Source organism: Choloepus didactylus, chromosome 19 (genome assembly GCF_015220235.1).
Source record: "Choloepus didactylus isolate mChoDid1 chromosome 19, mChoDid1.pri, whole genome shotgun sequence".
NCBI classification, from domain to species: domain Eukaryota; kingdom Metazoa; phylum Chordata; class Mammalia; order Pilosa; family Megalonychidae; genus Choloepus; species Choloepus didactylus.
Window position 1 is genome coordinate 6623058 of NC_051325.1, and position 24901 is coordinate 6647958.

Here is a 24901-nt window from a genome sequence, read left to right on the forward strand (position 1 = left end):
GGCACGACCATGCTCAAGGGGTCCTTGAGCATCTGCCAGCAGGGAACACGCACATGGCATCAGATCTTGAGGCCAGGTAGGAGGAGCTGGTGGAGAAGACATAAACAGAGGGCTGCAGAGAGGAAGGAGGAGGCTAGCCCAGAATGCACCTGTGCATCCCCAGCCAAGGGGCTTCACCTGGGACCCCACGGGCGGGTGCTCCATCAATTTCCCAAGAACAGAAAGAAAAGGGAACTTCCAGAGCTGCCCAGCCCCTGGGATTTCCCACCCCATTTTTAGCTAAGAGCACTGAGGCAGAGCTCCCCTCCCCATAAGCCCTCTTCTCTTGATGTAAAAATAACATCAATGGTTACTAGGGGTTCTCTTTGGCCAGGGAGCCACCCCTAGGCAGGAGACCAGCTGAATATCCAAGGACCCTACAGACAACCACAGCCAGGCGTGACAGGACAAAACGGTGAGCAGTTCCTGATGAAAGCCCTAGGACCTCAGATATCCCAGTCACTGGGAACCCAGAGGGACCGGGCTGCTGGGGCTGCTGGGCTTGGGGTAGTGGACACTAGCTGCCTTCTGGAATGGACTGAACCCCTCAGTCACCATGAGTCTTTCAGCTGTCCCTTCCCTGCACAGGGACACAGAGGGTCAGGAGACTGCCCAAAACCAACGTTTAAAGGCAAGCAGCTCTTGGATTAAATAAGTCTGGGAGCAGGGCCTAAGAGGGAGACAGTCAGGGGTATCTCAGAGTTCCAGACCTAGGCTGGGCTGTGGATCTCCTTGCAAAAGCCTGGGACCCAGATCTGCCTGCCCAGTCATGCCTGGGGTATAGGTATCAGCGAGCTGTCCTTGTGCTGAACCATGGGCCTGAGATGGCCTGAGCCATGACTTCTGGGCCAAGCTGTGCAGGACTGCACTGGGATGGGCTTAGCACAGCTAATTGAGTAACCTAGGCTATGTGAAGGGAGATTAACTATTCTGGGTACAGTTGAGACATGCTGGTCATTCAAGGCCATCCTCAGCCATGCTTCACTGAGCTGTCCTGAGAGGAGCTGGGTGGACTGATCTACACTGAGCTGGGAGGTCTGAGATGGACCAGGATGGACTAAACTGGGCTGGGTGAGGCTGGATTGGGCTGGACAGGGTTGATCTGGGATGAGCTGGGCTGAGTGGCCTGACCTATACTGAGCAGGTTACGCTAAGATGGGCAGGATGGACTGAACTGGGCTGCACTGGGCTGGACAGGGTTAAGCTGGTCTGGGCTGGATTGGGCTGGGCTAAATAGACTGACCTACATGAGCAGGGTAGACCAAGATGGGCCCAGATGGGCTGATCTGGACTGCGTGGGGCTGGACTGGGCGAGGTGGGATGGGCTAAGGTGGGTTAAGCTGGGCTGGGGTGGGCAAGGATAAGCTTGACAAGGGCTGAGCTGGGCTAGGCTCAGCCATGCTGGGCACAGCTGAGCTGGGATTGGCTGGGCTGGACAGGGATGGACTTGACAGGGATGGGATAGGTTAAGCTGGACTGGGCTGGGATAAGCAGGAATTGGCTGTACAAGAATGGGTTGGGCTGGGCTGGCCAGGCTGGACAAGGCTAAATATGGTGGGCAGGGATGGACTGGACTTGGCTGAGCTGGGCAGGGCAGGGATGGGCAAACCCACCTATGTGAGCAGGGTAGACCAAGATGAGCCAGGATGGACTGAGCTGGGCTGAGTGTGGCTGGACTGGGCAAGCTGGACAGAGCTGAGCTGGGCTCGCCTGGGCCAGGCTGGACAGAGCTGAGCTGGGGTGAGCAGGGATGGGCTGGACAGGGCAGAGGTGGGAACAGCAGGGATGGACTGACCTAGATGGACTGACCTATATGTGCAGTGTAGACCAAGATGGGCCAGGATGGGCTGAGCTGGGCTGGATGGGGCTGGGCTGGGGTAAGGTGGGCTAAGCCAGGCTGGGTGGACCATGCTGGACAGAGCTGAGCTGGGCTGGGTTGGGCAGGGATAAGCTTAAAAGGACTGAGATGGGCTAGGTTCAGCCATGCTGGGCAGAGGTGAGCTGGGCTGGGCTGAGCAAGGAAGGGCTGGACAGGCCTAAGCTATGCTGAACAAGGTAGGACTCAGATGAGCTGGGCTGGGTTGTGTTGGGCTGAGTGTACTGAGCTATACTGAGCAAGGTAGACTGAGATGGGCCCAGATCGGCTGAACTGGGCTGGGCTGGGGTAGGCTGTACAAGGCTGAGCTGGGCTGGACTGGTCTGGGCTGGGCTGGGCAGAGCTGAGCTGGACAGGGCTAAGCTAGGCTGAGCAGGGCTGGACTGAGATGAGCTGTGCTGGGTTGTATTGGGCTGAGTGTACTGACCTACACTGAGCAAAGTGTACTGAGATGGCTCAAGATGGGCCAAGCTAGGCTGGGTGGGATTGCGCTGCACAAGCTGGGCTGGGCTGAGCTGCCAAGCTGGGCTGAGCTGGGTTGAGCCAAGCTGGACAGAGCGGAGCTAGGCTGGGCTGGGCTGGACAGGAATGGGCTAAACAGTGCTGAGCTGGGCTGGGCTGGGCCAGGCTGGACAGGGCAGCTGGGCTGGCAGACAGGGCAGAGCTGCGCTGGGCAGGGATGGGCTGAGCTAAATGGACTGACCTACATGAGCAATGTAGACCGAGATGTGCCAGGATGGGCTGAGCTGGGCTGGGTGGGGCTGGGCTAGGTGAGCCAGTCTGGGCTAAGGTGGGCTAAGGTGGGCTGGGCTGGGCCATGCTGGACAGCACTGAGCTAGGCTGGGTTGGGCAGGGATAAGCTTGATAGGGCTGAGCTGGGCTAGGCTTGGCCATGCTGTGCAGAGCTGAGCTGGGGTGGGCTGGGCAAGGAAAGGCTGGGTTGTGTTGGGCTGAGTGTACTGACCTACAGTGAGCAAGGTAGACTGAGATGGGCCAGGATCGGCTGAGCTGGGCTGGATGGGGCTGAGCTGGGGTAGGCTGTACAAGGTTGAGCTGGGCTGGGCTAGGCTGAACTGAGCTGGACAGGGCTAAACTGGGCTGGGCTGAGCTGGGCTGGGCCAGGCTGAGCTGGACAGGGCTGAGCTGGGATGGGCTGGGGTGGGTTGGGCTGGGTGTACTGACCTACACTGAGTGAGGTGAACTGAGATGGGCCAGGATGGGCTGAGCTGGACTGGGCAGGAATGGACTGGACCAGGCTGAGAAGGGGTGGGCAAGGGTGGGCTGCACCAGGCTGAGATGAGCTGGGCAGGGATGGGCTAGACAGGGCTGAGCTGGGCTGGGCCAGGCTAGTCAGGGCTGAGCTGAGCTGGGCTGGGCTGGGCTAGACCAAGTTGGACAGGGCTGAGCTGGGCTGGTTTGGGCTGGACAGGACTAGGATGGGATGGGCCAGGCTGGACATGTCTGACCTAGGCTGGACAGGGATGGGCTGGGATGAGCTGGCCTGGGCAGGGATGGGTTAGACAGGGCTGAGCTGGGCTGAGCTGGGCTGAGCTGGGCTGTACAGAGATGTACTGGACAGGACTGAACTGGGGTGGACAGGGCTGGGCTGGGCAGAGCTGAGCTGAGTTGATATAAGCCAGACTGACTAGAGATAGTTTGGGCTGAGTAGACTGAGCTACACTGAGCTGGGTAGACAGATGGACAAGCGTGGGCTGAACTGGGCTGAGCTGAGTTGGGCAATTTACGACTGATTTAGGCAGGGCTGGATTTGTTTGAACTGAGTTTACTCTTCTGGGCTAGAGTGAGTTCGTCTGTCCTGGAGTAGGCTGAGCTGTGCTTATCTAATCTGAGTTGTACTGAGATGGGCTGGACACCATTTAACTGAGCTGAACTGGGCTGGGAGAAGCTAGGCTCCACTTGGCTGAGCTGAGTTAGGGTAAGCACGATGGATTGAAGTGGGATGCCTTGGCATTCCCTAGGACAAGCTTAACCAAGCTGTCCTGTACTGGCAGTTTATGGTTGACCTGGGTTTAGTTGAGTTGGCTGCTCTGAGCCAGGGTGATCTGACTAAGTTAGGCTGTGCTGGGTGGACTAAACTGAGCTGGATTGAGTATAACTGAACTGGGTAGAATGTGCTAGGATGAACAGGGTAGATATAAATGGGCTATCCTGGATTCAACTAGGCCAGTATGGATCAAGCTGGAGTACCCCAAGAAAAGTAGGGCTGAGCTAGGCTGAACTGAGCTGAGTTGAGCTAACAAGTTTAGACCAAACAAGAATGTTCTGTGCTGAGCTTAGCTGATATGAATTGAAGTGGGCTGAGCTGGGCAGAGATAGACTTGGGCTGAACTGAACTGGACAAGGCTGAGCTCTATTAAACTACAATAAAATGGTATGGGCAGCATTGGGTAGCACTGAGGTGACCGAGGCAGGGCTGAACTCGAATGGGTGGTTGGAGCTGAGCTGGATAGGCCTGAGTTGAGTTTGACAGGGTTGGGCTGGGCTGAACAGGGTTGAGCAGGACTGGATTGAGCTGGACAATGCTAGGCTGACCTGTGATGGGCCAGGCTGGGCTAAGCTGCACTAAGCCAGGCTGAACTGGGCTGGACTGAGTTGGGCTAAGCTGGACTGAGCCGGGCTGAAATGGGCTGAGCTGGATCAGGCTGAGCTGCATCAATCTAGGTGGTCTGGCTGTTCTAGGCACATTGTTTTAGCTGAGTTGAACTGAGCCAGACTGGACTGTTAATCCGAACTGTCTGTAGCTGACTGTCCTGGGTTAGCTGAGCTGCAAAGGGCTGAGCTAAATTGAACTTCACGTAATTGAGTGGTCTGAGCTAAGAGGAGCAAGGTGGACTAAAATGGGATATCATAGGCTGACATGGGCCAGGCAGGACCAAGCTGGGATATCTTGAGCTGAGCTTTGTAGAAATGGACTGAGTGGAGTTAAGCTGGGCTGGCCTGGCTGGACTGTGTAAAGCTGGACTCAACTGAGCTGGTTGGTGTCAGTTGGTCTTGGCTGCACTGAGACAAGGAGATCTGGACTGCACCCAGCTGGAATAGACAAAGCTGGGACAGACTGGTCGGGGCTGGACAGAGTTGAGAAGGAAGGACAGAGCTGTGCTGGACCGGGGTCTGTGATATTTTTGTAGCTTAGAACAGACATCAAGATCAAGCTGGGCTAGGAAGCATGGTTAGGATGAACTGGAGATGAGGGTGGGGTATATGATCTGTGATTCCAAGGCCAGAGGAGGGGGCAGGCATGTGTGCAAGCAACTTGGTGCAAGGATGCTCTTTAGGGAAAGGCTGGAAAGTGTGCTTTGATCAACTCTTCATTCTCTAGCCATGGGGCACTGTGATCAGTCTTCCTCACCATGACAGGCCTGTAATTAGACGTCCCCAGTTGATGAGCAGGAAGGACGGAGAACCTTGAGACCTGGCTGGTCGGGCAAGGGGTGAGATGGAAATGTCAACCAAGGCAGAGTGGCCAGGGGAAATGAGTTGCTGAGCCTCTGGGCCACAGGGATCAGGGAGCCGAGTGGGTGGCAGACATCCTGCCTGTGGGGAGACCTAGATTGGCTTTGAGGTTGGGGCAGAAGGGACAGCTTGGTGATTCCTGAGGAGGGGCTCTCTGGGTCCCCAGGATCCAATGGGGGATCAATGGATGGGGGCACAGGGGAAAGTCTGGTGATTCCTGGGGATTTTCTGGCCCCAATGGGTGGGCTCCAAGCCTTCTCTTCTGGCCAAGGGGAAGGACCCCACGATCCAGCCATCCCAGGCTGAGGATGGGCTATGTCTTGGGAAGGTCCTTGTTCCTGAGGCTGAAGGTTATGACTACTAAGTAATAGCTCCTGATGGCAGAACAGGGGGATATCAGATTGCTTCCTGGCCTGGGGCTTGTAGAGGAAGAAGAGGGGTCAAAACATGAGAGAAGGTCCTGAAGTGAGCCTGGGCTGCCTGACCCCCCTCCACCGCATCACAGCTCCCATCCCTAACCCACAGGCCACACCTTCCAGACCACCCAGAACCCTGGGGATGGGAAGCCCCTGGTCAGACTCCATGGTTATCTTGGAGCCTGATAGGGTGACGCCAGGGACTGCCTGTCCCAAAAGCCAGTGCTGACTGTGGTTCCATCCCTGCAGAGGCCATCCAGGAGCCCAACGTCTTCCCCCTGGCCCCCTGCTGCATGAGCACTGCTCTCTCCAATTTGACACTGGGCTGCCTAGTGAAGGGCTACTTCCCGGAGCCAGTGACCGTGAGCTGGGACACGGGTCCTCTGAGCAAGAGTGTTGTGACCTTCCCCACCACCCCGGACACAAACCCCAGCCTCTACACCACCGTAAGCCAGGTGACCATCTTGGGTGAGTGGAACAAGCAGAAGTTCACCTGCAGTGTGGTCCACAGTCCGTCCAATGCCAGCATCAGCAAGAACATCAGCGGTGAGCATGGGCTGGGTTCATGGTGACTCAGCTAGAGGGACTGCAATCAGAGAAGAGGAAAGACTTCCAGAAAGTGATGGGCTGAGAACAAGAGGGCCCCCAACGCTTGTTCCAGCAGAGAGCAGGAGAAGAGTAGCCTTCCCTTGTGGAGGGAGGAGGCATAGAGGCTGGGAGGAGAGGACAGGTCCAGGGCACAGAACTCAGCGAGATCAAAAACACTCCCACCCATGGTCACTCACACTCTGCCTGTCTCTGCCTCTAGTGTGTTCAAAGAACTTCACCCTGCCCTCCGTGAGGCTCTTCCACTCATCCTGTGACCCCCAAGGGGACTCCCACTCCACCATCCAGCTCCTGTGCCTCATCTCTGGCTACACTCCAGGTGACATCAATGTCCGGTGGCTGGAAGATGGGCAGGAGATAAAACATTTGTTCTCAAACACTGTCCCTGCCACGGTAAAGGACAAGCTGGCCTCCACCCACAGCGAGATCAACATCACCCAGGGCCAATGGGTGTCTGAAAAAACCTACACCTGCAAGGTCACCTATCAAGGCCTTAACTTTGAGGACAATGCCAGGAAGTGCTCAGGTACAGACCCCACCCACCCTGACATGGGGTGGGAGGCTGGGGAAGGTTAGGGAGGGGGAAGGGAGGCTGCCCTCCCATCTGCTCCTGGTCCCACCATGCAGATTCCGAGCCCCGAGGGGTGATGACTTACCTCAGCGTCCCCAGCCCAATAGACCTGTACGTCAATAAGTCACCCAAGCTCACCTGCTTAGTGGTGGACCTGGCCAGCAGCGACCAGTTGAAACTGACCTGGTCCCGGAAGAGCAAGAAACCTGTGCACCCAGACCCACCCAACAGCAAGAAGCAGTACAATGGGACAGTCACTGTCACGTCCACCCTGCCAATAGAAGTGAATGACTGGATCGAGGGTGAGACCTACTACTGCAAGGTGACCCACCCGGATCTGCCTAAATCCATCGTGCGGTCCACCACTAAGGGCAATGGTGAGCCAAGGGAACAGGGTGGTGGGCAGACCCAGGGTGCTCCGGGAGACAGCCAAGTTGGTTGAACTTGCCTCCACTCCCACCCACAGGCAGCCGCGTCCCCCCGGACCTCTATGTGTTCCAGCCGCCCGAGGAGGAGAAAGGGAACGAAGTCACCCTGACCTGCCTGATCCAGAACTTCTTCCCCGAGGACATCTCTGTGCAGTGGCTGCGCAATGACACGGTCCTCAGCGCAGACCAGTACAGCACCACAGGCCCCTACAAGGCCAATGGCCTCAAGCCCTCCTTCTTCACCTTCAGCCGCCTGCAGGTCAGCAGGGTGGCCTGGGAGCAGGACACATTCTTCTGCCATGTGGTGCACGAAGCACTGAGTGGCTCAAGGACCCTCCAGAAACCAGTGCCCAGAAGCCCTGGTAAATGAAGCCCTCCCACCCACCTTCCAGCCCGTCCTTCCCCTTTCCCCCCAGGGTGCCACCTGCCTTGGTCAGGGACTGGGTACTGGCTGGAAGTCTGTCCATTGTGAAACTGCACTGGGAGGGCCCCCAATAAACTCTCAGGAGCCTGCTTGGAGCCCTGGCATGCCTGTTCTTGTGGGGCAGGGCAGGGATTGTGCTGAGCCTCTGGGAGTCAGAGGAAGAGTCTCTCAGATCAGAGAGATGGGAGAAGGCTGGGTCATCCTTCTGTCTCTATATCTTGGGTATTTGCCAAACTCCAAGTCCACGGGTTAGGGGTGGGGGTCCAAGCACAGACACCCAGACTCTCCTCTTGCCACTCCAGGCCCTGCCTGCACAGAGAAGTCCAAAGGGTCAGAGCAGGGGTGGTCCTCAGAGGAGACCCTGCCCCAGTCCCTCCCTTTTCCAGAGGCCCCAGTGGCCTCAGCATCTGGGCCTGACCAGCTGCTGCTCCTCCAGGCCTAGACAAGTGTATGTACCCAAAGCAGCTTCACCAGTCCTGGGTGGGCACCCACAGGTCATCTGGGTGGAGAAACAAGCTGAGGCAGCCCCCAACTTGGGCCTCAATGTGCCTGTAACCCCTGCCTTCACCCATAGCCCACACCCCATGTGCAGAGTGGAGCAGGGCAGACCCCACCCCAGTAAAGGGCACAGGTACATGCTCACTCATAAACCATGCCCACTGACCTCTGCCCAGCCCACAGGGACACCTGAGGTCCAGGTTGGTACCCAGTGACCCTGCCTCACTGCAAGGGCCTTGCTTCAACCCCAGAATGATCCTGAGGGATGCCCTACACACACACCATCTTGGACACACACACGCATGGGTGCCACACAGGGCCACACCCACTGTGTAAGTGCTTGCACAAAGGCACCAAAACCACACACTCAAATCATGCTCACATCCACACTTATACACATGCATTCCCACACCCATCCCCTCCACACAGCCCCCAACAATGACACACCCACTTGACATGGGTGCAATACGGCACCTGCACCGGCACACTTGCACATGCCCCATGCTCAGCCCCACTGCTGCCTCCCCTGGGCCCCTCACCCAGGCTACACCCAAACCCTCCATGCCACACCTGGGCACCAGCTCCCTGCAAGAGAAACCAGATCCACAACAGACATGAGGGGCTTCACACCCCGACTGTGAACCAAGGGTCCTCCCACCAGACACTCCTGTGGCCCCAGCCACCCCGATCAGAACCCACTTGTCAGCTGCACCCCACAGACACACACACACACACGTGCACACACATACACTCATGCACACACATGCATACACACACATGCACACATGTACACACAGATACATGTGCCCACACAGAGGCCCATAAGTGCTGTGTGGACCCCATTCAACTTCTAAACTGGTTTTGTTGGGACTATGAGGGTGTGAGCAGGCTGCAGGATTCACCCCAGATATAGAGGCCAAGGGGATCAGAGCTGAGTGGTCACAACCCAGACATATACACACCAGTGCACACAGCACCCACATGCCCTCCCAAGCACACAAGCTCCTCCAGATGCACACGCAAACACAGACATCTGTGCATCCTGCAGTTGCCCTACTCACATTCTGAACCACACACGCCAAACAAACCCAGGCACTCCCACTAGGACTCGACCACACGCTCGCCGCAGGAACCTGTCCTCTTGCCAGCACCTGTGCCCACACACACACCCTCCTTCTTGAGCTCAGACCTACCAAGCTTCTCCTCTCACCCACCACACCACACCCTGCTCTGTGCACCTGCTTTGCTGTAAGTGGCAGAGAGGAAGGTCTCAGCCTGGCCAGAGTGAGATCAGAGACAGGAGTGGGTGGCACAGGGGACCTGAAAGGGGCAGGCCTGAGTGGACTCTACAGTGCCAGGCAGGCAAGAGCTCAGGGGCCAGGCCCAGGCCAAGGGAGGAGAAAGGTGGGGCAGCATGCACTCTGGGCTCAATCAAGCCTGATTCTGTGTCCACATGGCCTCTGAGAGGTGAGCTCCTTCAGCCCAGCTTCAGTTTCCCCATCTGCACACAGATGGCCAGACCTCCTCACACAGAAGGAGGTCCAGGCCCCAGAGTCTGCATCCTGGGTCCTGCAAGCCAGACTGCAGAGCTCAGACTCTCCCTGGAGGGCAGCAGCTCCAGGGAGGCTCCAAGCTGGGAAGGCCGGTCCATGTATAGGGTGGAATGATCCCCAAGGCTGGTGGGGAGCAGAGCTGAGGAAGCGATGAGAGATAAGGCCGGGGCTAGGATGAACAAGTGGCCAGGGGGAGCTTCTGGGAGCCCTGACCAGGCAGAGAGTTCCTGACAAGGTGGGGGGTTCCTGGGGACCCATCTGCCAGGGAGTAGTTGAGGGGACAGAGTTGGATCTGGGGACTAAGTGGAGGTGACCAGCTATGGAAGAGAAGCCAGGAGAAATGGAGGGAGAGGAAATGCCAGCGCCTTGAGGGTTTGGGGGACAGAGGAGGGAAAGGTCCGAAGCAGGTGTGGCCCCTGCCCCCAGCACCCAAGGAAGGGAGTTGTCAGGAGAGAGCAGAAGACTGGAGCTGCTCCCCCATGGCTGCCTGGGGCTCTGGGTTCCAAAAGCTCCAGGTAGGACTGGCCTCTCCGTCCCTGCCCTACCAGTGCACTAGGAACCCTCCATTGCCAGACCCCAATACTCTCTACTCCCTAAGGGTGGCCCCCAGTCCTCCCACATCACTGGAGGAGGACTGACCTGCCTATCCATCTGTCCCCAGAGCTGAACCTCTGGGACCTGTGCACCGAGGAGCCAGAGAGCAAGGAGCTGGAAGAGCTGTGGACCAGCACTTACATCTTCATTGCCCTCTTCCTTCTCAGCGTGAGCTACAGCGCCACAGTCACCCTTGTAAAGGTGGGCCCTGGCTGTCCCCCCACTGCCCCTGCCTTCCCAGGACCTGGCAGGGTGGGGTCAGGCAAAGGCCAGATGGAGGGTCTGATGGGGTCCTGGTCTGAGGGGGAGCAGACCACACTCACCCCTCCCCTCCTGGAACCCTGCCCGCAGGTGAAGTGGGTCTTCTCGGCCATGCTGCAGGAGAGACCTCAGACCTTTCATGACTACAAGAACATGATCCACGAGGTGATCTAAGCCCCGGAGACCCAGCCCGGGGACATGGACCAGGCTCAGCAGGCTCTAGATGTAGGCCCCACTCTCTCCCCGCGACTGAGCCCAGATCAGATCCCTTGAGGCTCTGTGCTGGGTTGGAGAGGGGAGAGAGGAGAGAAGGAGCAGACAAACCCCCACAGGGAACGGGGAAGGGAGGCAATGAGCCTACCAGGAGCTGATGACCTGCACACAGGAGCCAGGGCCACCTGCAAGTCAGCCCCAGGGTTCAAGGCATCTGATGGGACCATCGATACAGCCCTCACCCCCCACATTGGGACAAGCCCCAGAATAGCTCCTGTACCTACCACAAGTGACCTGAATTGGATGGGGTGTCTGACCACCCTGGGCTCATCTCAGGCCCCTGCAGGTCAGGGTCACCCCTGATCTGATTGAACAATCACCTAAACACAGTGAAGCCCCAGAACCCATTGCTTGGCTTACTTCCCAGGGGACAGGCAGAGTCCAAGGCCAGCAAAGACCCAAGACCAACCCAGAGTCTGAGTCCAGGCCAGGTCCAAGTCCAGTCCAGGGTTTTAGTCCAGCCCAGAGCCTGAATCCAGCCTAGAGCCTGAGTCTATCCCAGAGCCCAAGTCAAGCCCAGGGCCCAAGTCCAGCCTCGAGTTTGAGACCAGTCCAGAGTTCAGAGCCAAACCCAGAGGCCAATGACAAAAGCCCAGCCCAGTGCCTGAGTCGAGCCCAGAGTCCAAGCCCATCCCAGGGTTTGAGTCCAGTCCAGGGTTCGAGTGCAGCCCAGGGTCTGAATCCAGCCCAATGGAGAAGGAATTTCCAGCATCCACATGGCCACCAACACAGCCCAGCAGCTTCCCAGCACTGGCCAGCAGGTCTTCATCCAACCTCTCCCCCGACTTTGGTTTTTCTGTTTCCTTCTGTTTGGGTTTCTTAGTAAACTTCCTTTCTACAAATCCCACACGGCCTGAGTGTGCTTTGGGAAGGTGTCGGTATCCCTGGTGTGGGCAGCAGGAGTCAGCCCCCAAGGGCATGGATGAAGGAACAGAGGGAGGAAAGGAGGAGCAGGAGTGATCACCCGGACACCTCCACATGTGAGGCACCTCCTGGAGGGACAGCCCCTTGACATCTCAAGAGACACCCCCAGCTCAGTTCCCATATCATGCAGTCCTCTGGAAAGATCTCCAGTGTAGACTTACTCCCTCTTCTCAGGATTAAGTAGAAGCAACAACTCTAATTCCCAAGGGACAAAACTCCAAGGGACGGGCTGGTTGTTCAGTGCAGGAGGCTGCAGGAACTCAGCTGCAGTCACCAAGGCTGGGTCAGCTGCTCGGCCTCTCCGGGACCACTGGCCACCCACCCTGGTCCACCTACTTGAGCACAGACAGGCTAAGCCCCAGGCCCCAGCACCACCAGCAAGCCCCAGACATTCTGGAAGCTTCCACCCTCACATCCCTGATGAACTGTGAAAGAGAGCTGTCTGGGATGCCTGCCACCATCCTCAGCAAAGGCAGAGCAAGTAGAAATCTAATGAGCCAGGAAGTCAGGAGCCACACGGGTCAGCAGGCTGGCTGGCCAGCCAAGGGGTTGGTGGGGCACAGGGACATGCCCTAGGCCCAAGCCTTACCCCTTGCCTTGCCTCCTCCAGAGGATAAAGAGGCTATTTTTATCGTAGAGATCCACCTATGAGGGTCTCTATAAAGTGAAATTAAAATGTGGGGATAATATGTGCAACATGCATGACAAAAAGCAGGATCCTCTCAGAAGCAAAGACTTCTCGGGAACCACTAAAAGAAAAAAGTGAGCAATGGGTCCTTCACAGAAAGGAAAACCAAGTCCCAATAATCTGAAGGAAATGTTTCAATAGATTAATGTTAATATTAGAAAACTTACAATAATGAGGCAACTAGGGGCCAGGGATTGACACTTCTCAGCCCTCTTTGACAGTATGTGAACATTTAAGACCATTTTTTAGTACAATTTGGCCACAATGCCAGCACATAAATATCCAAACTCTTTTTTACTGGAGAGTCTACTTGTTACAAGTGGCCCTAGAGGGACATGCATCAGAGACTGCAATTCAATGTCACACAGACTCTGACACGGAACTAGCATCACACTGAGCTTAGACAGTAGGGTCCGGTCTGCCCATGGGGCTGGTCTGCAGCACCTGGGTCTCCCAGGGTCTGTCCTCTTCAGCTAAATGAGGCCAACCTCTCCAGGCTGAAAGAAGCCAGGGAAAAAGGGGCAAAGATGAGGAGCTTTTCCCTTGGGTTCACCCAATCTAGGTCTGGGTAATGTGGAGGTTTGTCGTTTTACGATCCAAATAGATACCATGTAAATAAAACATCACAGGAGTAATGGAGCTGTTCAGGACAGGACAAAGGCCACAGCCACGGCCCAGCTCTCCACTCACACACTCAGACACTTACACGCTCAAGTGACACACGCACACTCATCTTCACACTCACACTCAAATCAACACACTCATACAGATTTATACCCTGACATACACACACTCACACATTCTCACACACTCACAGACACACAACTGACACACTCATGCAAAGGCATGCACTCATGCACACCTGGACACGCAATCATAGACACACTCATAGCTCGCATGCTCACATGCTCTCATTGACCCATTCACAGACACATACTTTCACACTCACACTCACAACGTACACAATCATATGTTCACATGCTGGCATACAGTCACTCTCACATAGGCACACTCATCAACAGACACACACTCACACTCAGCTCACAGACACAATCACACACACCTGGACACACACAATCTTAGATATACTCACACTCATGCTGCACATACTCACACACTCTCACTCACACACTTTCATGCTCATAAGCAAGCACTCACACAAACAAAATCATGCTCCCACATTCACAGACACACACTCACAAGCACTCACACAGACATACACACACTCACACACATGGAGTCTCAGGAATTCAGGCCCCCAATCCACCCACCACCCTCCAGGTTCCTTATACCTCAATCTCTCCTGCAGCAGACCCTTCCCAGTGGAGGCCCAGCTGCTCTCCTCCCATCCCTAGGACTCAGAGCTCTCAAGGGAAGAGCTGAGTCTCACCCCAGATCACAAGACATCTCCATGAACCCAAGAAAGAGGGCAGCAGGGGCTCAACTCATGAGGTGCCCACCCTGAGCCAGGCACCAGCTCAGGACCCAACTTCTGTGAATGAGCCCAGTCTCTTCGGCAAGCCTACGAGTAAAGTGCTGTGGTCGCCTCTTAGAGAGGAGTCTAGAGGCCCATAAAGAAGGAATGGCCAAGGTCACAGGCCAAGGTAGAGGGTAGAAGAGCTGGATTCAAGCCCAGCCAGTCTGGATGCAGAACCTATGCTTGGAACACCACGACCCTGCCTTCCAGGAGGTAGCTTCACGGGACAAGGGCCACGGGGCAAGGACTTTGTCTTGGGGCTCCCTTATTAACCCACCAAGCAGGCCCTGAGCCAAGCAGGGGTCTCTCTTCCTTCTGGAGAAAGCAGCGAAGGGCAGGCCTCCCCTGGGAGCAGTGCCTGGCTCAATCTCACTCACATTCAATCCCTCAAGCTTGGCACAGTCCCTACAGGCTCAGGCCTCTTCCTGAGTTCCAGGCCCTGCCAATGCCAGTGGCCATTGCTACCTGCAAGTCCTCGACATCACATCTCACCATGGCCCAGTGGACATTGCTGCAGTGTCAGTGTGTCAGGGCTGCTGTGACAAATACAGGAATTTTATCGCTGCACAGTTTGGAGGCTAGAAGTCCGACATCAAAGCATCAGCAGGCTCATGCTTTCTCTGGAGCCTGTAGGGTTCTGTAGAGGCGTGCTGGCAATCCATGGCTCAGTCTCTGCCTCCATCAGTGGCTGTCTCTCTCCTCATCTGTCTCTTTCTGTCTCCTCCTGTCTCCTACTCCTGAGTCCAATCTCCTCTGCTCATAAGGACTCCAGTCCTGTTGGATTAAGGTCCACTCTGATTCAATTAAGCTTTATCTTAGCTAATATGATCTTGAAGATCTTATTTACAAATGAGTTCACTTCCACAGGACCTGGGTTTAGAACTTCAACATGTCCTTGTGGGGGACACAACTCAATCCATAGCACCTGACACCCAACGCAGTGTCCCAGCATTCCGAGAGCCCACTATCGGGCCAAGGCTTTCTGCAGGTGGGTTGAAGGATAGAAGGCAAACACGGCATAACAGGAGGGCTTAGTGAATCTGCCCCACCATGTTCTCCAGCGCTGGACTCGCTGAGCAACCTCATAGCCCTCCCGTGTCCCTCCCACCAGGTTCTGCTCAGCCCACAAGACCCAGGCCCCAAAAGGCCCATGTCATGTGCCTCAGTCCTTAGGAACACATCAAGCATTTGCAACATGCGTAGGTGCCCAAGAAGTCACAGGAGTCAGAGACTTGTGGGCAAGGCTGCAGACTCACAGGATCAAACCTGAGCAAGGTGGCCATCAGAAATGTTAAAGATGCTGATTGTTCACATGGCTCCTGCTTTGTGACAAAAGGATGTTGCAAGGGGAAGAGAAGGTGGTGTAACGATGAGCCGGGTGTGCTGCGTGGCAGTAACATTGTATGAAGCTTCCTCATTGATGAAAATCTCATCCTGAGGTTGACGGTAAAACTTCCAGAGGTGCCCTGAACCAGGCTGGTGTGTCTGCCCAGGCCCCTGGGCCCCACTCTGAATGCTAACCACAGGTTCCCCTCCCTCCCACCCTCCCTCCAGCCTCAGCAGCCTCCTGTGCCTTCCCCGACTCCTCCTCTCCATCCCTGGCCTTCACTCCGCAGGGTCCAAACCCTCCTACAGCCCCTCTGACCCCTGCTCACCTCATGGAACATCTGTCCATGACCCTGTCAATCATCCACACTCTTTTCAAGGCTCAGCTAAAGTGGATTCTCCTCTGTGAAGTGCCCCAGTCTTCCCATCTCCAGGCCCCACCCAGAGGCCCCAAGGGAAAACTCCCTCAGGGCTTAGGCATTGTGATGGGATTTCTCAGATGCACTTGCCAGCTCACTGCTTTTCCCTCAGATTTTTCCTGGGGCACAGGATGGGCAGTTCCTGCTTATGGCTCCAGACCCAAGCTGTGAGGGGTAGAAGGATGGATGGAGGTACATGGGTGGATGGATGGATGAGAGTGGGTGGATGGATGGATGGATGGATGGATGGATGGATGAACAAAGGAATGGACATTGACACAATCAAACCTAACTGCCTTCCTATGGAAGAGGGATGGGACAGGCAGGGTACATGGGAGCAGACATAGCAACAGGATGTGATTCTGGCAGCCCAACTCCAAGGAGGATCTCTGCAGGGGCTGGCAGGTCAGGACTGCACTTCCCAGGGGAGGCCCTACATAGGGAATTGGGGTGAGGAACAGCAGGCTGGATGCCCCTGCAGAGCTCCCAGCCCTCAAGGCAGTTGTAGTCCCCACACCCCTGCCCCAGACTTCAGGCTGGGCGACCTGGTCTAGGGCTAGTGGACAAAAATAGGCTGTACTTGGGAGTGATGTCTAAAGTGTCCAGCCCTGACCATGCAAAGGCTCAGATCCCTATCCTGACACATGACCCCACAGTCCTGGAGGTCTTCCCAAGGCCTCACTCACTAGGGTCCCCTCTGGACATGGCGTGGTCTCTATGCTCCCTGCCTCTGCCAGTCTTCACCATTGGGACCCACCCTGGCATGCCTTGTCCCTCTCTGTCCCTTGCCCCTGCTGGCCCTTGCTCACTGGGGTCCCCTCTGGGTGTGCCCTGTCCCTCTGCCTGCCTGCCCCTGCCAGTCCTCAATGACTGAGCATCCACCTTGGCATACCCTGTTCCTCTCTGACCCTGCACCTGATGGCCCTCACTCATTGGGGTCGCCTCTGGGTAAGCCTCTCTCTCCGTCCCCACCACTGTCCATCCTCCATGAGGTCCTCTTTTCTGGCCCTGACCTGTGTCTCTCCATCCTACACCTCTTGAATCATCTCTGTCTCGATATCTCTGAGCCTCTGTCTCTAGCAGGATCTGTTCCAGTCTCTGTCCCCATATCTCCCTCCCTGCATCTCAACCCCCTAGTCCAGTCCTGGGGGTGGCTATGTGGTCCCTCCACACCCCCTGCCCTCACACCCACACCATCTCAGGCCCAGGCAGAGCTCCTATGGGGTCATACAGCACCGGCCACACACACCTGGCCCCACCACAGCCAGACCACAGACCAGACATGACGTGAAGTTGAGCAGCCACGTCTGGCAGGGCAGGAAGTGGGCAAGTGACCCCACTGAGCCAGCTTAGGAGCTGTGGACCAGATGTACAGTCACGCTGCCCCTCCCAGAGGCAGGGGGCCCCAAGCTCATCCCACCCAGCCTTACCCCATCAGCGAGGAAACAGTACAGAACGGGACAGGGGTCTGCTGAGGCCTCACAGCAAGCAGGGTAGCACCTGAATGGGCCTGGGCCTCTCTCCCCACTCTGGGCTCCTTGGGGGAAGGTGGTAAGGTGGCCATAAGATGGATCTGCATACAGAGACTGCCTAGCTGGAGGAGGCATGGGCCCTCTCAGCAGAGGGGGTATCCTCCAGAGCCTGGGGCAGGTGGGTTCCAAATGCGCACTAGCCTCTATCTCCCATCTGCACTAAGAGAAATCTGTGCGGCCTCAGACAGGCTGGTCTTGAGCCTCCTGGGGTGGGGGTGATGGAGAATAGGAACCAAGGCCAGAGCAGGGAAGGAGAAAGGGAGACACCGTGGAGACCCAAGGGGACCACAAAGTAGAGGCTGCAATGAAGAACATCGGAGCTGCCTGGAATAGGCTGGGTTAGTGTGGGTAAGCTGGGCTGAGCTGGCTAAGCTGAGCCTTTTGAGCTGGGTGGGGATGGGCTGGGTTGGGCCACCTGAACTGGGCTTATTTTTGCTTAGCTGGACTGAGCTGGACTGAACTGGGCTGAGCAGAACTGGGCCGATCTGGCTAAGCTGAGCTGATTGACCTGGGTGAGCTGGGCGGGCTGGGCTGGCTGAACTGGGTGTATTTGGGCTGAGCAGAACTGGTCTGAGTTGGGTTGAGTTGGGCTGAGTTGGGCTAAAGTGGGCTGAGCTGGGCTAAAGTGAACTGGGCTGATCTGGCTAAACTGAGCTGGTTAAGCTGGGTTCACTGGGCTGGGCTGGCTGAACTGGGCTTATCTAGGCTTGCCTGGGCTGAAACAGGCTGAATGGAACTGGGCTGATCTGGCTAAGTTGAGCTGGTTAAGCTGATGGGCTGGGCTGGCTGAACTGGGTTTATGTGGGCTGAGCTGGGCTGAGCTGGGATGGCCTGAGCTGTGCTGAGCTGGTAGAGCTGAGCTTATCTGGGCTGACCTTGGGATGAACAGGGCTGAACTGAGCTGGGCTGAGCTAGACCAAACTGGGCAAAGTTAGGCTGAGCTGGTTGGGCTGAACTGGGCTGAGCTGGACTGGGCTGGACAGGGTAGGGCTGGGCTGAGCTGGGCTGAGTTGGCAGAGCTAGGTTTATCTAGGCTGAGTGGGGATGAATAGGGTTGAGCTGAACTGGGCTGAGCTAGGCTGAGCTGGACTGAACTGGGCAAAATTAAGCTGGGCCAGTTTGGTTGGACTGAGCTGGACTGAGGTGGGCTGGGCAGGGCTGAGCTGGACAGAGCTGGGCTGGGCTAAGCTGAGCTGTACTCTGTTGGGCTGGGTAGGTCTGGGCTAGGCTGAAAAGGGCTGAGCTGAACTGGGCTAAGCTGGGTTTATCTGGGCTGAGCTGGTGGAGCTGGTCTTATCTTGGCTGAACTGAGATGGCCTGAGATGGGCTGGCCTGAGATGGGCTGAGCTGGACTGAACTGGGCAAAGATAGTCTGGGCTAGCTGGGCTGAGCTAAGCTAGACTGAACTGCATTAAAGTGGGTTGGGCAGGACTGGAATGGCCTGGGCAGGGCTGAAAAGGGCTTGGCTGAGCAGGGCTGAGCTAGGCTGAGTTGGGCTGAACTCAGTAAGGCTAGGCTGGCTGGCTGGGCTGGACTGCTGTGGGATGAGCTGGACTAAGGTAAGCTTAGCTGGACTGAGCTGGGATGAACTGAGTTCAGCATGTTGGGTTGGGCTAAGATGGTCTGCACTGGGCAAGACTGGGCTGAGCTGGGCTGAGCTGTGATAGCCTAGGCTAGGCTGTGCTGAGCTGAGCTGGTTGAGCTGGGCTGGGCTGAGCTAGGCCAAGCTGAGCTGGGCTGGGCTGAATTGGGTAAGGCTAGGCTGGGCTGGCAGGGCTGGGCTGATGTGGAATGAGCTGGACTAAGGTAAGCTTAGCTGGACTGAGCTGGGCTGAGCTGAGCTCAGCAGGTTGAGTTGGGCTGAGATGGTCTGTACTGAGCAAGATTTGGCTGAGCTGGGCTGAGCTGCAATGGCCTAGGCTAGGCGGGGCTGAGCTGAAGAGACTAAGCTGAGCTGGTTGAGCTGGGCTGGGCTGAACTAGGCTAAGCTGATCTGTGCTGGACTGAATTGGGTAAGGCTAGGCTGGGCTGGGCTGGGCTGGGCTGGTCGGGCTGAGCTGGGCTGAACTGTGATGGCCTAGGCTAGGCGGGGCTGAGTTGAGCAGGCTGAGCTGAGTTGGTTGAGCTGAGCTGGGCTGGGCTGAGCTGAGCTGAGCTGGACTGGACTATTTTGAGCTAGGAAGGGCTGGACTGTTCTGGGCTGGGCTGTATTGAGCACACCTTGGCTGAACAGAGCTGGGCATACTAGGCTGGGCTAGCTTGGGCTGGGCTGAGATGGCCTTTACTGGGCAAGACTGGCTGAACTGGGCTAAGCTGGTTGGAGCTTAGTTGGGCTGAAATGGTCAAGCTGAGCTGAGCTGAACTGGACTGAGCCTGGCTGAGCCACGCTGTGCTGTGCTGACCTCAGCTGAGATGGGCTGTATTGGGTTGAACTGGCCTCAACTGGTCTGGGCTGAACTGGACTGATCTCAGCTAAGTTGGACTGAGCACGGCTGGGTGGGCTTAGCTGGGCTGGGCTGACTCTAACTGAGCTGGGTTCAGCTGAACTGACCGGCCCATGACAGATTAGACTGAGTGCCGGGCTAGACTCAGTCAGTTAGACTGAGCAGACGTAGACTGAATTAAACTAGACTAAGTTTGGCTTTTCTGAGCTGGTCAGCACTGGGCTAGGCCAGCGGAGAGAGCTAGAATACGGAGAGACTGAATACGGAGGGGCTGGGCTGGGCTGGGCATTGCTGGACTGAGCATTGGTGGGCTGAGCTGGGGGCTCCAGTTGAGGGGGAAGCAGTTAGTGGAGGTTGACTCAGTCCCCCAGGACCCTGGGCTCAAGGCAGGCTCCTCCGTCTTTCTCAGGGAACCTCCTCTGAAGACCAAGTGATCTCAAGGTAAGGCTCTCTCCCTTTCACCAGCTGCTCTGAAGGAAATTGGAGATGTACAGTTGGGGAGAGCAAGCCCTGTGTAGGACACTGGCTTGGATTTGGGCCTCTAGACCCTCTTAGACCACAGAGTTGACTGCTGCTAATTTGAGGGCTGGGGGTGAGGACAGAATGATGAGAAAGTCAGGCTGGGAACCTGATAGGGGAAGTGGGAGGCAGGAAAACCTTCAGGAGAGGCTCCCTCTCCTCTCAATGCATCCCGAAAAGCAGTAAGCCGGGCCCCCTGTACAGGCTGTGCTTCAAGCACAGACCTCTCTGCTCTCCTTGAGCCCTACCCTCTGGGCTCACAGTCTCATGATACCATCTACCCACCCCCAAAGCCTGGGAGACAGGGAGCACAGTCGTGCCCACACCCACAGCATAGGTCAGGGAGTGAGGCTCAGGGCACACCCAGCAACTCTGCTGGTAGGTGGCAAAGCCTTTGTAGCAACTGCGGCTCCCTGAGTGTCTGCATCAGTATCTGCATCTGAGGACCATGTTAAGAAACAACATTGCTTATTATTTTAAGGCTGTGGAGTTTTATTCCCAGAGATCTGTGGAGTACAGTGAAATCTACACTCCTGGCACTGACCTACACAGACCTCCATGCTCAGGCTCTTGCCTCCCTTTCCAGTTTCAACTGTTACCACTACCCCTCCCACCCCAACTCTGCCTTCAGCATGCTCCAGCCATGCTGACCACGATTAATTGCTCAATTACTCAATGCTCTTCCCTCATTGAGACTTTTGCACTTGCAGCTGTTCCCTCTGCTTGGACTGTTCTTTTCTAGATCTTTCTGTGGTGGAAATTCACTGAGCAGATGAGAGGGCTCTTTCTCATTCTTCAGGTTTTATCTCAGCTGTCATCTTCTAGAGCTCATCTCTGTCTATGCTGTCAAAAGTAGCAAGCCTTCCATCCCGTTTCTAACCTTAGTCACTCTTTAAACCATTACATTATCTTCAAAACCTTTATCACTATCTGAAATTTTCTCAATTATTTAGCCGGGAAAGTGGTCAATAAGTATTTGTTGGGTAAAAGAAAAAGCTCCATACTCTGACCTTTCAAGAGTCAGATCCGTTTTGAGAATTTAAAGTGTAAAAATCAGTGTTGGGCAGATGTTGTCACCCAAGGAAATGACAGTGAATATTCTAGACCTGCACTATACAATATCGTAGCCACTAACCACATGTAGCTAGTGAGAACTCTAAATGCGACCAGTCCAAATTGAGATGTACTGAAATTTAAGTGTATCATACGGAAAATGGAAAATATATACCAGAGTTTGAAGATTTAGTACAAAAAATATCTCATTGGTGATGTTTCATTAATTCTTACTGAAATGATAATATTTTGTATATTTTTGCTATATTTGTGTAAATAAAATACATTATTTTATTAAATAAAATATTTTATTTTATTAAAGAAAAAAGAAAGAAACAATATTGCCGGAATCAGAGGGCTTCCTAGCTGTGTGACTTTGGAGTAGTCACTAAACCTCTCTGGGCCAGTTTCCTGCCCTGCAAAGGAGAGAAGGCAGCAATGCTGTCCTCAGGGCCTGTGGTGGGGAGCCCAGGAGCAGTGTGAGCACCCGCCATCAACACGGCATGTGGGCCATGCCCCAGGACACTGACAGTGTCTCCCCTGTGTTCCAGAACCTGTAACCGAACCCAAGGTCTTCCCTCTGAGCCACGCAATCACAGACGACCACGCGGTCCTTGGCTGCCTGGTGCAGGGCTACTTCCCAGAGCCTGTGACAGTGAACTGGAGCTACAGCGCGACAGGCGTCAACATCAGCCAATTCCCGGCAGTGCAGGCTGAAGGGAGCTCCCTGTACACCACAAGCAGCCTGCTCACCCTGCCAGCCAACCAGTGCCTGGACACTGCCACTTTCGTCTGTCAGGTGCAGCTCAAAGAATCCAGCTCAACCCAGGAAGCGATCGTGCCCTGCAAAGGTTAGAGAGCAGGGCCAGGGAAGGGCCTGGATGAGGTGGGGCCACTGCCTTCCATGCTCCATCCCCAGAGCCCGACACCCACCTGCCTCCCCCACCCTCTCCCCCAGCTTCCCAGAGGGCTACTGGACTGAGACCCCTGGGAGTGGCAGCCTACGGGCAGACCAAGTGGGCTTGGAAGGGAGCACAGGGACCAGAGCTAGAGAGAAGGAGAGGGAGAGGGAGGGCAGAACTGCCAGGGAGGACTGAACTGCCAGGCTTCTCTCTCAGCAGCCACTCCCGTTCCCTGTCCTGACTGTCCTGCGTGCTGCCAAGCCCGTCTGTCGCTGCACCGGCCAGCCCTCGAAGACCTGCTCCTGAGCTCCAACGCCAGCCTCAAGTGCACTCTGAGTGGCCTCAAAGACCCTAAAGGTGCCGTCTTCACCTGGAAGCCCTCGGGCGAGAAGGCCACCACCCAGGAGGCACCTGAACGTGACTCCTGCGGCTGCTACAGCGTCACCAGTGTCCTGCCAGGCTGCGCCGAGCCATGGAAACGTGGGGACACTTTCACATGCTCAGCTGTCCACCCCGAGGCCAAGAGCCTGGAGGCTGTCACCATCACCAAAGACTCAGGTGTGGCCCGGACTAGCGCTCTGCAGGCTTGCCTCTTGCCTCAAGCTTCCCTGGCTGGGGTGCCCCCTCCACATTTTCCAGGGGGGAAACTGAGGCTGGGGGATCAGGATGCAGCCTGCAGTGCCTAGCAGGGCAGGGGAGCTCTCTCCACCACCTCTTCCCAGACTCCTGACCCCAACTCTCCCCACTCTCCAGGGAACAGCTTCCCTCCCCAGGTCCACCTACTGCCGCCGCCGTCGGAGGAGCTGGCCCAGAATGCGGAGGTGACGCTGATGTGTTTGGTTCGGGGCTTCTCCCCCAAGGAGGTGTTGATACGCTGGCTGCGAGAGAGTGAGGCGCTGCCCAGCAAGGACTACGTGACCTTGGCCCCGGTAAAGGAGCCAGGCCAGGGCACCGACAGATTCGCCGTGACCAGTCTCCTGCGAGTGTCGGCCAAGGACTGGCAAGCGGGAGACAACTACTCCTGCATGGTGGGCCATGAGTCCCTGCCCGTGCCCTTCACCCAGAAGACCATCAACCGCTTGGCGGGTAAACCCACCCATGTCAACGTGTCTGTGGTCATGGCTGAGGTGGATGGCATCTGCTACTGAGCCTCCCACACCCACCTGCCCCTTGAATAAACACCGTGCTCACCAGAAGCAGCACCGCTCTTCCATCCAGCTGCCTGTCTGTCCGTCCTCAGGGTCTGCAGCATGATGGCAGGGTGCAGGGCCCTGGGAGGAAAAAGCAGTCCATTTCCCTGACCCTCTTGAGATCTCAGTTTCCCCTCTCAGCCCAGCATCTTGACATGTCTTCATACCCTTGAGGGTGCACATGTGTGTGTGAGTGGGTGTGTGTGTGAGTGGGTGCATGTGAATGTGTGTCTGTGATTGTGAGTGCCTGTGAGTGAGTGCAAGGAGCGTGTGTCTGTGCATGGCACAGGGGGCTGCGCAGGGAGCAGGCCAAGACAGACACACCTGGTTGACCCCAAGGGCAGTGGGCTGCCTGGGAAGGTTCTGAGGGGGCAGGTGACATGGCGATACGGTCGTATGTATCTTAGAAAGGCCCCTGGTTGCAGCCAGGGAGGGATTGGAGAGGGTGGGAAAGGGGCAGAGCAACCAGGAAAGGGGCTGTTGCCATGATGGAGGGGGAAGGGTCATGGGGGGGATGGATGAGAGAATGAAGTGGGGCTGTATTCTAGGGGCACCACTGGGAAGAAGGGACACCCAGGAGACTCCCACAGCCACCCTCAGCATGGGCAGCCTCAAAACAACAGGGCCACCTCTTGGCCTTGGAGCAGCCTCCCCACCTCCCCATGCTACACTATCCTGTAGGCATGCACATGCACATACACATGCACAAGCACACGTGCACACACCAGAGCCACTACAGGTGCAGGAAGTTCACAGCCCGGACCCAGCTCCAGGCAAGCAAGGAGAATCCCCCCCACCCATCTCCAGCCATGTTTTCCCTGAGCATCACCCCAATGCCTGGAATATGAGGCCCAGCCCTGCTGCCCCACACCCCCTCCCGGGCCTTCTCCAGCCTGCCCTCCCACCTTGCCTCCTCCTGCCATTTTCCACTTCCCCCACCCCCATATGTCCAGCTGTGCACAACTCAGAGACCAAGTCCACAGACACCTCCCAGCAGCCTCTGCTTCCTGTCCAGTCGCAGACTAACTTACCCCAACCAAACAAAGGACAGGGTGGGAGCAGGGTAGGGAGGGAGGTCAAAGGAAGGCCAGAAAGTCAGCTCCCAGCCAAGGGACCCTCTGTAGGCCTGCAGCTTCTGCTTGGAGCTCCTGAGAGAAGAGGGCAATGGGGAGAGGCAGAGCCAAGAAGGGGAAGTCCAACAACCACAAGAGGAACCCCTGCACCCGGACTCCCGCAAGAGGGCGGTGGGGACTCTGCTTTGCTCTCAGACCTCCAGGCCTCCCTGAGGAAGCCTCCCTCTGTTCCCAGGGCCAAAGTGGGTGGGGGCCACCACTCCACCCTCAAGGGTACAGTCACCCAAAGGACATTAGGGAGGGCAGCAGTCAGCCATGGAAGTACTGTCATAAGGAAGGTG

At 56.3% G+C, this 24901-nt stretch overlaps 2 gene segments (V, D, J or C); both read left to right on the forward strand.

Annotated features, from left to right (window-relative positions):
- Positions 1 to 391: 391 nt before the first annotated feature.
- LOC119515587 lies at positions 392 to 11846 on the forward strand. The segment is given in 7 exon segments: positions 392 to 454; positions 6055 to 6351; positions 6614 to 6937; positions 7039 to 7359; positions 7449 to 7772; positions 10547 to 10680; positions 10831 to 11846. Coding segments are annotated over 6 exon segments (1440 nt in total).
- On the forward strand, positions 10939 to 23508 carry LOC119516034. The segment is given in 4 exon segments: positions 10939 to 10965; positions 21928 to 22246; positions 22517 to 22855; positions 23051 to 23508. Coding segments are annotated over 4 exon segments (1080 nt in total).
- Positions 23509 to 24901: the final 1393 nt, after the last annotated feature.